Here is a 15,846-nt window from a genome sequence, read left to right as displayed (position 1 = left end):
CCTGCCAGCCAGGCCGGCAAACTCAGCTCATCTGCTTCATCGGACCGCAGTTGCTCCATGAGGGGAAGGGAGTGCTACAGCAAATACCATTAGCGGACTGTTGGTGTAATGAACAGTCCAGGTCAAAGCTGGCTGCTGTCTCACACTGCTCCATCGAACTAACAAGTGAATTTAGTTGCCTTTTCTTTGTTAGTACACCGAAAAGGAGCATTTCAGTGCAGCCAAACATTAGCAGTCTAGTTGCATCGTTCAGTGGTACAACCAATAGTTTAAAATTTTCATTAACCCAGCGGAGGGATTCCTAGAGCAAAGAAAAAAACGCAGGAACCTACACATGCATCTGCCTTCAACTGCAAACAAACTTTTTCACAGGGTATTAGCTATTTTATAATAATAAAACAAAATGTTTTGTTTTGTTTTTGGCTCTCTCGATATTTTTTCCAGACCAGGGATGAGAGCTCTGCTGCAAAAGCTCAGACTTGTACTTCTTGGAACTCGTGAAGTGGGTTTTTACAGCGTGGCTAGAGGGGACTTGTTCAGACAACTAGAGGGACTGGAGTGAAGCCTCACACAGTGTGACCATCTAAAGCGACGCTGGGGTCTAAAAGACTGTCGTCATGCTGCCAAGCTTTCAGCAGCTCTTGTGAAAACATGCTCAGTGTCCTATGGGGTGTCTTGACCAAACGAAGCTCAGGGAACCACAGCAGCTGCTCCTCCTATCAGTCAGAGTACGTTGAGTGGCGGAATCGCCAGCTCAGGTGGAAGTGATTACGGAGAGGGCGAAGGATCCCAAGTAGAAGGGGTAAGGGTGAAACTGACACCTTCAAAATAAGTTACTTTCAATTTAGGATAACGTTCCAATAAAATGGCCCAAACTAAACACATAGCTTGTGCTGTAAATAGTGAATCCAAAAGGAAAACTGAATAAGCTGAATGTTAAGCAGTAGTACTGGCAGAAACAGGGCGACTCGAGAGCAGACTACACACTGGTGTAATTATAGAAATGTGTTTGTGTGTAATGAGTCAAAGTAGGCATTATCACAACTGTGCAGTCTGAATGACATTCATGACAATGATTAAAGACGTGATACAGGGCAGAGGCCTCCCAACACACACAGTGTTACATGCAGGTTTTTCACTGGACCCTTGCTTGTCCCTTGAACATGACAGCAACCAGTCAAAAGTTTGGACACATTTTCCTATCCACTTGATATACATCATGTTCAAAATAGCATTTAAATGACCGTGCGGATGTAGTCTTTCTTATGGCAGGACGGTGTTCATCCCCTACTACATTGAGAGTATCAATGTTAAGGAGGTTAATTTCTCGCGACATTTTCTGATGGTCTGTCTTTTGATTTGTTGCAGTAGATGCATTTTTAAAATATGTAGTAATTTGAGATGATGATGTGACAAATTGAATGCTTTTAGTGGTCTGTATGACACACTCAAGCATATTTGTCATCCATAAGTTAAGGTTTCAAACATCAATTCAAGCAAGATTTGTCCTTGTATACTGCTACATAGTCACAACAGTACAGTATGACAAAAATCAGCAAGTATCATTTAAATTTCTGTTGTCAACATCAAATTACTTATTTCATTTCATGCCCAGTCAAGCATCATAAAGCTACATGCAGAATCAGTTTTGCTTCAGTTGCTCGGCCATGTCTTTTTCAAAGACTAGCTTGCTTCCCAACTGACAACTTTAATTATGGCCCGATATCTGATCGCTTCGCTGTAGATTCTCCACACAAATCAAAGGGAGGGGTGGGTGCCTGGAAGCAAGGTCCCTTAAGCCTGTTCACTTCACATCTTGGAACACTGTCACAGGACGCAGGGACACACAGCCGTTCTTTCTTCTGTCAATTAATGTGTGTCTTCGGCTCTTCCACAAGCAGTGAGGATCAGGTAAGTAGTGCCTTTTTTGTATTGGTCATCAAAAAAAAAAAAAAAAAGAATGAAAAGAAAACCTTCCGGAGTAGATGAGAGAATCTGTGTGTATGTAGGATGCAAAACGGTACTCTCTCAGAGTATGTTTAAGATTTAGCATGATTCATGATTCAGCTGAGGCTGAAGTTTAAAGCTTAAAGACGACGGGGGATTTTCACCAAGTTGATTCTCTCACATTAATGACTTACCTTTGACCTGTGTGACATATAGCAGGTGCACGGCCATTCACCCAGACAGATTCTTGAATCATGAGACTGCTAGAATGTAAAATGTGACCTGATAAGCAGTGCAACTAGTGAATAACTCTAGGACTTTAATTTTGTAAAATACATGATGATTATTAATCTACTTTTTTTGCAGAAACACATTTCTCTCAAAGTTGAACATTTACCACTCTAAGTACTGACCATGACATACAAAGTAACTGTGTACTTTCTTTGTTTAATAGTGCTTATTAAGTGCTGCAAGGACTGATGTATGTAAGAGTGACTTGATTTACCATCTGATATTCTATGTAATACAGCCATTCATCCATTTATTTTACATTACCGTTTTTTAGATGTCTGTTAGATGTCTCATAGTATGTGTAATTTATCTGTTATGAAGCACTTTGTGCTGCACTTCTTGGATGCAATAATGAGATTTACAAATAAATAATGATGATATTATTATTCTTTTTTAATGTATGCTCTGTTTCGGAAAATTGTTGGGAGAAGTTTCAAAAAATGTATCTGAGTCATGAGCTTATGACCTCTGGTGTTTGATAAATGAAAATAATTTTTTAAAGATGATAGACTGAAGAGAAGTTGAGAATACTACTGATACACTGTGTTTGTTGATGTACTCACATCTGTCAGTCTGTCTCTGGAGCTGCTCCTGAAAGAAGGCTTCGACTCTCCACTGACACTCTCGCTGTCGCTGTCCTTGCAGTTGTTCTGCCCTGGCTTTAGCTAGACAACATGGCACAAAAGGAGAGCAAGGGTTAACAATGTGAAACTAAACTGTTAACACAGCAGTTTAGAGCTCTGCATGGATAATTCTGGCTAGCAAAGGCATCCCACAGAAATTGGTTCATGAATATGTGAGAACTGGCAGGAGCTACAGCGCTGTCTCTGTAAATCTGTCATGTTTCAGAGCCTATTCAGCGCCCGTCACTCTGCTTGCCAATGATAGACGCCATCTGATCTCGCAGTATGAAACTCCTCTCAGCCCACGAAATAGAGAACAGGGACAAAGACCCCTCCAGAACCTTCAAATGGAGCCACTATCCTCTCCAAGCAGACACCACATGCTGAGGCAGCAGGAGCTCCGCAAGTGTCATCCTCGAGACGCTCTGTTCGGGATGCTGCAAAATGACATGAATAAAGAGTAGGATGTGCCAATCCTCGAGCATCTGAGGCCCTTCAAATTCTGGAGAACAATAAAAGGTTCTTGGGAGTGCGGAGTTGAGCGGAAGGAGGTGGGGTCTGTGCTCCCTATCCAAGTCTGCAATTGATGTCATTTGAAGCTCCCATGCTGATCCTTCCAGACCAGACAAACGCTGCAGGTTTCATTTCAAAGCACATAAAAAGCTGTCTTTATGGGACAGGGCAGTAAACAACTCCTCTGCCACCTAACAGGGAGAGCAGAGAATGGCGCAGCACACACAAAAAACTTGGACAAGAAGATGATGGCTTTCTGCTGCTTTGGAGGGAGACAACATGACTACCGTATATATATATATATGTATGTATATAAATATAACCTCTCCATCAGTATTCTCTTTTCAGGTATCGGCCATCGTTTAATGCGATGAAAGGGCACAAGGTGGGGGAATACCAAAGAACCCTTGCGCTGAGCAGATAATTACAATGAAAATGTTCCCTTTTCTGCAGCCATTAGCAGTGTGAGAGGAACCTTATTCCTTGGGAGAATTGCATGATGGGTGGAAGGCGGGTGGGTTTGCCAGAGTGCTGAACGTGATAAGAGAGTCTAAGCACTGGGAATGCCTGATGGGTCCTTTTGAATGCGTGCGTGCACGTGTCTGAATGTATGCGTGTTCATGTGTACATAGCTTCATGTCTATGTGATTGGGTGGCACTGAGACAAGGTAGGTGAGAACACACAAGAACAAAAAAGGGCATGTGCATAGACAGATGCGCACCAATGCCCTGGACTGTGATCGCACTAATTCTATCCAACACATTTTATTCCTACAAAAACCAGTGCATATTTTCTCGTCTTGTAAATGCCAGTTTGTCTGAAGGGAGTTTGCATTTTTATTTTTTTTTTTTAGAGAAAATGGGAATAATATCTCATCCACACTGGCCTGTGAACTGATCCTTGAAGAAAGACTGAGGGATACTGTTTATGCCCAGGTCTGCAGCTCCTTCATCAAAACATGTTGACCTATAATATTTATTAACCAGCCAGCATCCCTGCTGACAGCACCGGGCAGTGCGTGCCAGCATTCTCATGTATTTATGATTGTGCACACACAAATAATACACACACAGCACTGAAAGCTGCCGCTGACTCCTGTACCAAGTATTCACAGCCTACAACTAAACTAATATACGGTAAGCTTACAAAGAATATCATCAAGCCAAGCTGGGATGAGCTATAGAGATTTGTGCGTTATTAATCAATGTGGTATCAAACCAACTCTGCGGTAGTGAAACCACCTAATCATACCGCCTGTATCCTGGCTTATCAGTCCGAACGTACTCCATGAAATCAGAAATCTTGCACAAATTTCACTCAGTGTAATGTCTGAAGAACATGCCTAATAAAGACATTCCAATAAAGAGCGGCTCATCTTTCAGGGCTATTACATAGCTTGGGACCTGATTACACAGCTATTTGAAAATGTATCCCTGAGCTTGTTCCCTATAATTTCCCCCTGAGCTCCCTTAAATTACTTCAGAGAATTGTGTTTTTTTTTTTTTTTTCTTCATCCGCTTTCCCCTTTCTAAGGTTCAAATGATGGATCCATTTCTTTTTATGATGTGATTAATGGATTTCTGAAGCAAAATAGAGACAATGCTGGTGGTCAGCAACTTCAAATAGTGAGGTTGAAATTTAATGACCTTGTCTCTTATGATAGATCTTAATGAGAAACTCACGTGTGTGTGCTGGGGCCATCTCTGTGACCACTATAATGGCGCTGATCTGATCACAGCCACTTGCTATAGAATACAATTTATTCTCTGTATTTTTACAGCCTGTGAAACCTAGCTTCAGATTTAACTCCTGTAATGAATACCCGTGCACTTCACTGTATCTGAGGTGGAGGAATGAGTGTGAACGTGTGCAGATGGCCCAGACCTCTGTGCCGTACTGATGCAATAACATGAAGACATTAATTAAGATGAAGGCTGAGGCATACGGATGTATTTATTTAATGACCTTACTGTATCTGTGCAGCCTGGGTAAGAACTGGCCCTACAGGAAAATACTTAACAGATGGTTTTAATATTCGAGAGGCTAATTTCACAACAATTAAAGACACAGCAAGACATTAGCGTCTAATGAAACATTTAAACTACTAGTAAGTGCATCTGCCATTAATTTCTACACAGTGAGGTCTTGTTTTCCAGCAATCTGTTCTATGTTAGGGGATAAAATTATTTTTCTTCCTTCTCTTTTACCAGTCTGAATTTACTGAAGTAGAGAATCAACAACTGTTTTCAATCAGCAGTCAGCGGGATTCTTTAGAAGAGTTAAAGAGCAGCTGAGACCTCAGTATGAAATGGTTAAGTCCGCAACTATGAGAAATCATTTAAAATTTGGCATAATTCATTCTTTCATAAAAAAAAAACAAAAAAAAACAACGCAAAACAAAACACACACACACACACACACACACACACACTTTTACTTTAGTAACAATTCAAATTGTTTCTGCCCCACTTTATTTGGACAGTCGAGTGGTGACAACTGAGCATCCATTCAAATGATTTTGTGTCATTTATCCATGGTGGTCAAATCAAATCATCAAATCACCAAAATGAAAAGCAGCATTGTCTGTGGAGATATGGAAAACATCCTCTACTGAAAATCTGTTATTTCTTGATTCCTTCGTCATCGTTGTAGCCAGTGAGCTATGATAGTTTTCAGTCCCAGAATTCAGTCATATGCTTTGATCGAGCGGACACTGGATTTGGAGACATTAATCAACAGACAATAACGCAAGACAAACGACTAAATTGTTCAAATCATTTCATTGATCAGTGTAACCAATCTAAGCATCCATAAAAGAAAAAAAAATCTGCGAAAAATAATGAAATAACTCAACACCAAGAAAGAAAAAGTTCACGCTATCTTAACAGATGATAGAGAAACAAATGACCTGTCAGTGACTTCTTCTTCAAAGCTGTACCATAATGATTTCCAATACTTTATCCAAAGACTGCCATTTCTTGACCAAAAGTGGGTTCATCTCACAGAGCCTGAATTTCTGTTAGTCTTAACACACAAGAGTACCTATACAACCTGGTAATTCAACATCACTGCTCAAGGTCAGACCGAAATGAACAGGCATCTTGACAGATACAAAAGGTGCTGATGAATGTCTTGTACACTTCACAAATTCTTATCTTGAGATGTTAGTAGAAACACAAGATGCCTGTCTTTACGACACAAAAGATTTAATTTAAGGAGACTAATTCACTATGAATGTGGTTGTTTTAGTATTGTTGTTGCTGAAGAGTCAGTAGAGGAGTATCAGTGTTAGGCAAGAATGATTCCGATTATACGCAATACAGTACTAGCACTCCATCGGGGGGGGAAAGGGATATTGTATCTAATTTAATACTGTTCCCACTTAAAAGTACACTACAGCTATTACAACATTGTCTTGAACATGTGGAATCAATTATTTTCTCACTTACAGAAAAGCACTGTATTGCTCACCATTGCCATTGCGGAATTTTACAAGTGTAATGACCTGCTCTCAAGGGCTGCTCTATAGACTTGATGCAATCAAGCACAAAAGTGGGCCTGCTAAAATTTCTAACCACAACCGCCTTTTTAAACAGAGCCATACACAACCGGCTTCGCCCGACAACTAAACCCCAAACCTCCATTTCTCATCCTACAAAGAATTAAAAAAAAAAAAAAAAAAGAAAAAAGAAAAAAGAAAAAGAGGCAGAGAACTAGGCTCAGTTTTCCGCACAAACCTCAGTGGGATTCTGTAGCCATCAGCTCCTGGTTTCCCTTAGTTACGCAAAACAGCAGCTGCGAAGCTCGGCGGTAATAAAACCTGGAACAATTTAACAGCTTTTATTGTTCTTCTGTGGCTTTCAGAACAGCTAACCTGTCCTCTCAGGATCTGGCAGAGAGAATCCCACTAGGGCAGCAATGAAAGAGAATCTCATTTACCTAAAAGTGCTTATAAATTTTTAATTTGCTTTAACAAGTAAATTAACAAGTCCCTCATTTGGGAAGTTTTATGGCTGCTTGCCACTAAGGGAGAACCATGAAAGTTTTATAGATAATCCACTAGCTAGACTGTGTTGCTGATAATAAATTGTCTATTTCCTCCAGCACTGTCAAATCCCCTTGGTTCCCACTCACTACACTTTGAATATCCCCTTCGTGCTACCTACAGAGGTCTATATACCAGGGATATTAAAGTGCTTTAGAGGTTCATGACTCAGCAGTTAAAATGAACAACTTGAAGAATTTCTGTCCACTTCATACAGGCGATCCTGTGTGGCCTCAGGTGCCATTGCCAAACATTAAACCACATTAAGCATCCCTAATAACGTCCCAACCAACCTCTATATCACATCAGCCGCACAGTGAGCCCATCTAGTAAATCCACCCTGGGCTGGTCAACAGCAGTTGGAATATGCTAGGCTGGTTTAACTTGAAGTCAGCTTTATCTGAAGAGACTTCTCTGTGAAAAGAGTGGTGGAGGGTTCCTCGGGGCCTCTAAGAGGGGGCTGACAACCGGCCACATGTCATCTTTCTAACTGTGGCTATGTAGGCGAGCCCACAAGAATGGCCTGGCTCTGACCCTGTGCTTGGCTCTGAGGCCCAGCCGCTTTAACTGCCACAGACAGGAGCCCCGCCTGGCCCCCATGTCACCCATAACCCCCTCTGCCACCCTCGGTCAAAGCCTGTCAGAGAGCATCAGCGGCTAGCTTCCATTGCCCCAGATTTGTTTACGGTTAGCTGTGTGTGTAGCAAAGAGGTTACAGTTATACAGTGTGGAAATAACCCTTAATACCTCTTTTTCACCCTGCAGTTGAAGCAATGTTGTGTGCTCTCTCACTGTCACTAAATGACGTATTTTAAAACTGACGTCATGTTTATTTCCAAGAGTGAAGATGTTACCACCAGTGAGCGTAACAGTTTTTAGAAGTACTTGGGTATGTAACCACAGAGAAGCTCCATTTCCTTTCAGTCATGGCATTGTTCTGTGGTAGTGGTCTCAGACTAATTTGTAAGTCGTCGTATTTCTGAGAAATCAGTGGGGCCAAATGAGCCCACTCCGACCAATGTCAAGCCACAGAGGAGGGCTTTTCTAGCCTCTGTGATGGAATGTACAGCCAAAGAAAAGATATGAAGCCACTGAGGACCAGTCATAGCAGCCGCAGGCTGAGAGCATCTTGAGAGCAGGAGGAGAATGTGGAGAAATAGCTTGGGGTGGGGGGTTCGGGTGTAAACGTAGTTGAGAGCACTGTCTTGATCTCATCAGTCATACTAAGGACTCCATTTCCTCCACCACAGGCTGGAGGGTACTAGAGCTTGTGGTTTCATTTATATGTTGCCATAAATCTCTGATCTATGACGACATTACAGACAAATCAATATGCTTTTAACATCCATCCACTGCCCTGCGTCGCAATCACCCCTCTCACAAATGGTCATATAATGCTGTAGTCTAGAGGATTGAGTTATGGGGACAATTCCCAGATTTAATAATGAACTGAGCAGGTGGAGAAAAAGTGTGTATGTGCGGATGCGTGTGTGCGTGCGTGCGTGCGTGCGTGTGTGTGGGCGGGTGGTATAGGAGCGGTGGGAGACCTCTGCTCTCTCAGATCATATCTGAACATCTTGTTGTACTAGCCCAGTGTGGCAGTAAAACTCCCTGCCCACTTTATATGCTTCCAACTCCCGCAGTTCTAAGGTTCCCCATGTAAAGCGAACACACAGGAGAACAGACCAAGGGGACACTGTTACCAGATCCTTTCCAAGAATGCAACGCCAAAGGAAAGTGGGGATAAAAAAAAAATATATATATATATATCTGCCGGTTTGAGCGCTCATCCCCACATACTTTCCCATCAAAGACATGTGTGTGCAATTAATTAGATGATCCCCTAAATCTTGAATGTGTGCTACTGAGGTGTTATTTCAGTATCAGCTTTCAAAGGCCTGTCCAACTAAAGCCACTGCCAGTGTGCCAAGTCACAGCTCCCCAAGTAGCCTCAAGAAAGAATGGTATGGAAAAAAGACAGCAGAGAAAAAGCCCTCTCCTATCGGCTTGCACAGGCTATCATTTCTCTTTTTTATTGCCATTTATTTTCCTCCAGGAATTCACTGCCAGTATATTGGCAGGCCTTCCAGTAGATGGAGGCAATGAAATTTAGCGCAGACACTTAACACTGGGTCAAGCCTTGTGTGCAGCTCATGTGTGGTGGTAATATGATAGACAAACGCATCTAGTTTAGGGAAAGGGAGCTTTTTTATGTTACAGGAATAGCAGCGGAGTGCTCACTATGACACCCTGATGGAAAAAAATGGAATATATACAAGCAGCCTTTAAGAAAAATGAGAGGGATATAAACACTTAAAACAGCGGAATGCTCAATCTTGCTTGTGGTTATTTGCTGTACAAGAGACAAGCTAAATAGGTCTAACCTTTGCCATAGTGTGAGACCTTGAAGTGTTGTAACATTCCCGACTGATTGTATTATAGGAAATACATAGCTAGAACATCCGTAAGGAAATAAAAGGTATTTATTTCAAATCCTTAAGAGAAAAGGCCACTCACTAAACATTTCATTCAAATTAATTTACATTCACGCTTGACCATAACACAAGAACGACTCTGAGTTTTGCAACTATCAATGCAGCAAATCAGGACCAGATTGCAGAATAATGCACATACATCAATATTTAAAGGTAACATGAGCTAAAATACTTTGATTTTATTTTGGAAAAGATCATCTGTTTCTCTATTAATTACTATACCAGTGAATACCAGAGCTGATAACTGGGAGTCTTATGTTATCAACTGTTTATGGGCAGTGAGAAAGTATCACCCGGTGAGTCTTAAAATGAAGGTCATGAAGTCATACACTGATTTCTGGTCAGTGTGTGGATATTGGCACACACTGCCTATCAAGCGTCATGCTTTGGCTTGCCCGTCAAACCAGCAAGAATGATAGTGTTTCACTTCACCTGCATTTGGCTCCATCTGCACTGCTATTTCTGGGGATTGGGGTTGGGGGCTGAAAAATCGGATGGTAGGATATACATTTCCTATTTGGCTGACCCAGAGCACCCTGTTATCAATAATCCCTGCTGTAAACATCCTCATTTAGCCACTCTTCTGAAACTCATATCTGCTGTTATCAAGTCATAAAACAAGACACTACTGCAGTGCCACTGTATTAATAGCAGTCTGACTTTGCCTGCTTCATGAAGAGTATGTCTGCAAACATCTGTTGTGGCTGTTTTAACAGGCTGGTTATGGGGGACAAAAAAAGCCAAGGGCAAGAAAAACAAATGCAAACAACATGATTGTAACTAAAATAATCTAGACATGAGAGACTGGAAATAAATTGTGTGTAATATGCAGCATACTGTGCTTCTCTGATGCAAGACATTACATAAAGCCATGATGACAAGAGAACGTTGTCCATTAACATTATACTGCAGCCACATTAACAGTGTACCTGATTCCCTTTCATCTGACTAGCCATAAAAATGCAGCTGGAATGTGCCCATAATGGGCCAGTAGGCAGCAGACAGGCTGGGGGCCACATAGAAAATAATCTCTGCATTGTTTCATTGCTGCCTTCACGGGCCGTAGGAAATATCACTACAAGTCAAGCACATGTGAACGTTCCAAATACAGCTGAAAACGAGGGAACAGCTTACAATAACAGAGGAATAACACATCATAATATGATCTGCACAAGCATTACTTTCTCTGATTAACTCAGATGTCTGTGTTTAAGTCTTTGGGTGATTCAGAATATTAGTTCATTTTAAATGAGATTGCATTGCTAATAAATAACTGATGAAAACCTAAGCTTGATCGAAAAGGCCAGGTTAGGTGGGTGGGGTGCATGGTAGGGTCCCAAAGGACTAAGCAGCTGTCTCTGTACCACACATTTTTCTAACCGACTTGAGAACCTGCTACATCATGAGCTCCAATAGTCTGCTTCTTCTAAGTGCAGTCCATGTAGTCCACTACGCACCTGTGGTGTCCTCGGAATAACTGAGGCTGTAGTCACCAGACACCTACTATTGTAACAGACACCGTTGGGGTTACTGTATGACCACTATAGCCTCTATTTCTAAATCCAACTTCAGACTGCGGGTCATGTTTATGCTGAGGTTTTGAATTGCACACACATCATGTCCTTACCTTTCAAACATCTATTATTGACCTTGGGAAGTATGCAAAAACTGGTCTGTGTTGACTTGTAAAATAAAAAATGTCAGATGGGAAATTCATTTTGTGACTCCACACTTGTAAGTAAGTCTCTTTTTCTTCATTTGTACTTTACAACACAGTCTTTTTTGGATAGTGCTGAGATGCAGGGTAACTCTATTCCCACTGGTTGTGGTGGCGGGGAGGATTTCCTCTCCATCACATTCATTGAGCTGACCAGAAGTGCTGGCAGCACAAATACAAAGCACACATTAAACCATCAATTTCAACCTTCTCAAACAACACTCATGGATCAGCGTCACCCACTGGTTAATGAGCAAAAATCATTTAGGATAGGAAATACACAACCTTTGCTTAACTAATCAAAGGTCAAATAGTGATGTGAACTACTTTCAGGAACTTGGAGCAATAATTATGAGGGGCAGCACAAAATACATGAAAATACTGACGTACAACAATTTTAAAACCATTTAATTTACCAGTTTAAGTTATTTATTGAAAAAAGTTTGTACAATAGCAGGAACGTGACGTGTTCTGGTTGTAGATCAACAAATTAAGGCTTTACATTGTCATAAAGTTGTCATACCCTCAGCCATGGAAAATAAACCCTGAATTTCTTTATTCACTGAAATAACAAAAGTCAAATCTGTTCCAGCTTTATGATTTAGACCTACATAGCAGTGAGAATAGCGATCTGTCACGTGAGACCTAACAGCATACAACGTACAGCAATGGCAGAGCTGTGTGTAGAAACAGCTTTGCCACGTGTGTAAGGCAAATTACAACACACAGGGGACATGTTACATTTCAGCGTAGCTCCACATGACTTGCCTTTAAGAGCGACGATTTAGGTGGTTTAGTGCTTGTATTTATACTGAGAATTATACTGAGATAGAAATCCTGTCGCTTTTTTACCTCTTGTTACAAGTAGAGTTTTCAGCAGCAATCAGCAATCTTGGCAGGGCAGAGGAATTACTCCATGACCCTCTTTGCAAGCAATGGTCTTATTCTGTTTGTGTTTTTGTCTGGGCTTCCTCTAGCGAGTAATGAACTTCCTTCAATTCATAAATCACACTTGCGGACCCTTTTTTGATTTTTTTTTCTCCTTTATTTTAATTTTTTTTTTTACTTTTGCTCTATGTGTTTTGTTTAGTTTGCCACAGCTTTGTTCAAGCGAAGCTATTTTTTGTCACAAAAAGCAGCCAGACAATGCTGGCCCTTTTTCTCCAGTTCTTGGAAAGGCACTTTTATAGGCGCTCAGGGCCACAAATGTCAACCACAGGAAGGCAATTATGAGAGTAAAATTACTTCCTTACTGTTATCAATCCACTCTCTGGACCCAGGGAATGGTTAAAAGCCACCATGAAATAGGGCACAGTTAGACTTTTCTCCTGGGTCCCAGCCAAGGCTGCTAACCTTGCTATTAAAGGCCCCGACAAGCTTTGTCAATGCAATCTGCTGAATGCCTTGAGTGACACAGGATCGATATTCTCCACTCTCCCGGGTCATCACCAGTGACATAGGCCTAAGTAATAATACAGCTCTAGCTGCCTCTCTAACTGAAATGCTTCCACTGCCACAATATATCTTTTTTTCTCTTTTTGTCTCGGGGCTTGTGAGCTAAATTTTCTGCACTGATCGAAAGAGGAAGATATGGGAGGTGGGAGGGAATGGGGTGGTGTGTGTGTGTGGGGGTGGAGGGGGGTAAGGCTGTGGGGCGATGAGGAATTGCTACGTGTCTGGATTGATGCTGCTGAGGGTAGTGAGTGTGGCGGGGGGGGGGGCACACAGGGGACAGGAGGGTTGGGGGGCTCTGATAAATCGAAAATGACTGGCTGCCGAGTTGTAATCTGCCAGCATCGAGCCCCCTGTAGCAACAAGCCAAATGAAAAAGCATGCTGACAGGCCCGAGAGATGGAGGGCCTGCGGTAGATTGTGGAGAGGAGGTGGTGCAAATGGGGAGAGAGAGAGAAACAGAGGAAGGGAGGAGGGAGAGCAGGAGGAGGAGGAGGAGGAGGAGGAGAGGGAGGGAAAACAGAAAGAGCAGGGAGGAATTGTGTGGGAGACGTTTATGTTTGTTCTAATGCACGGAGGTGTCAGGGAGCAAGAGAAAAAGGTAGTGTATGGTTGCAGGCAGTAAATAAAGTGTGTCCTCGTATAGACACACTCTTTCCAGCTCAAAACACAAGTCCTATTACAATTTCTAACAAGATCTAATGTAAACACAAGCAATGGCACCTCCCATCAAAAGCTGTCAATTAGCGCTACAGTGAAATGTGTTTTAAGTGTTCATATGACAAGGACTGTGTGTTTACAGAAGACCTGTAAATCTCTAGTTATATGTCATCTTTGCATTTTGCATAAATGCCATCTGAAAGGGACAGGCTCACACAGAGGCAGCTGTTGTGTCCTTCATGAGCAGGTGAATCAACCTCCTACATCAAAATCCAACACAAGAGCTCCACCTACTGCAAGTGCCTCCTCTGTGCCCCTTCCTCTGTTGCTCATGCAGCCAGATGAGCTCTGGGAAAACAACAGCAGGAGACGGCCGCCCATGTACAGTGCGCGGCTCATTTCTATCCATTCCATTAAATTCCAAAGTAACCTATCTCTCTGAACATTAGTGTCAGACTACAGGGGAGCCAGTCCAGACAGGGCTAATAAGGCTGCAGCAGTCTGGCCTTGTCTGGCAGCCTGATACAATGTCAGCTGCAATGAGAGCTAAGAGCTAAGCCCCCTCTCCCCTCCTAAGTATTAAGTGTGTAAGCCTGATGCCTGTTAAGCAGGGTCTTGCAGGAGCAGGGCCTGAGAGAAGGAGTCAGTCTGCCTACCTAACAGGCCTGCTGGTCTGAATACACAACAGCACTCTCTTGCAAAAATGCAAGGTCAATTCAGCAATAGCAATGAGACTAAGAGTGGAGGAACAGCATTGTAATTGGGAACTTAATAAAAGACATGTGGAAAACAATGTAAGATGGTGCTGGCAGATCCCACCCACTAGGACCACAGAGAAACCAGAGCAAACAATCTGTCAGCATAGCCATCCATAACCCTGCAGTTTAAACATCTACATCAGATGAGCTGCATATATTTAGAAATCACTAGTGGCACAGCATTGGGGCTGATGAATTCACAAACAGCAGGAAATAGTGCCCCTGTATTTTCAACAGAATTATCTGCAGCTCTTTGTCTGTTTATCCATTGTTGCCTATTTTCCACAGCGGCAGACATTCCCAGCGAGGCAACAGGGGCCCTGAATCTGTAAAAGCAGAATTTCTCCTCCCCCTGTTTCATTTGCAGACCCGTGGCCTACAGTCAGACTGTTGCAGAGAAAAGCCATCTCCCTCACAGCATGGCTGCTGTTTCAGGGCAATGCCGATCTGCTGCATGCACCCCGACTTTCCGCGCTCCCACTGGGCTATTCAGGAAATCACGGCTGATACTGAGCCGTTTGTCTCCCTTTTGTGCTCACCCCTGGTCACGATGTAACAAAAAAGAAGAGAAAGAAAACAGAGTACAGCTTCCCCCCCCCACCTCCTGAGGAAATGCTGAAAATTATTTCTGTAACCCTCAGTGTGGCAATTTTAGTGGAAAGCACACAAAAAGTGAATAAAAAACAATCTAAAAGGCAGGCTCTGCAGGAGTGGGAATCTGCCTGTGGCTTTCTGTGTTTTCTGGGGAAAATTGGGTTCTCAGCCTGAGGTTTATCACTTGAAACTTCAGGCATTTTCTGGAACAAAACTGGTGTAATCATTTCAAATAGGCCAGTATGAGATGAAGACTTTGTATAAGCAGCACAAGAATCCACTGAGGTCTAATCAAAGCAATACAGAAGGAACTAATGTGGGAGTTGTACTGTGCATTTCTCTGGCTTTCCAATGTGACAGCTTTAGTATCGAATAGCTTTGAACAGCATAGGCTGTTGATGGCATGAAACTGCTTAAACAACCCAGGAACAAGGGATCATAGACTCATCAGCGGAGATTTGCTGGTGCTGGCTGCAGCACACATATCCCTCAGCCACAATCAAATACCCTGCCAGAAAACAGACCAAAGAGGAAGTTCTCATATAATTGTGGCAAATGAGCAATAAAAAGGGGAATAACCTGCAACATAAAACCTTTTCCATCTGGCCAGCTGATAAGATTAAGTATGACTTCAGAGAAAAGTTACTGGCTGTTTGGAAAGCGATGTGAGCAGGAGCGTTTTAGTTATATTGGCCTCAAACATGATTGAGGGCAACCTGCTCTGCTTTGATCTGCCTCTGTGACAACAGT

General features: G+C 42.3%; 1 protein-coding gene across 11 annotated transcripts in view; it reads right to left on the bottom strand.

Annotated features, from left to right (window-relative positions):
* Positions 1 to 15,846, bottom strand: part of auts2a (activator of transcription and developmental regulator AUTS2 a) — a 285,288-nt gene that overhangs the window by 157,425 nt on the left and 112,017 nt on the right. For all 11 annotated transcript variants that reach the window (XM_029518901.1, XM_029518900.1, XM_029518903.1 and 8 more), the window contains one exon: positions 2,802 to 2,903. In XM_029518901.1, the coding sequence (XP_029374761.1) occupies positions 2,802 to 2,903 (102 nt within the window). The remainder of the gene's footprint in view (positions 1 to 2,801; positions 2,904 to 15,846) is intronic.

Source organism: Echeneis naucrates, chromosome 14, assembly GCF_900963305.1.
Source record: "Echeneis naucrates chromosome 14, fEcheNa1.1, whole genome shotgun sequence".
Taxonomy (NCBI): domain Eukaryota; kingdom Metazoa; phylum Chordata; class Actinopteri; order Carangiformes; family Echeneidae; genus Echeneis; species Echeneis naucrates.
This window is presented reverse-complemented; position numbering and strand designations above follow the sequence as displayed.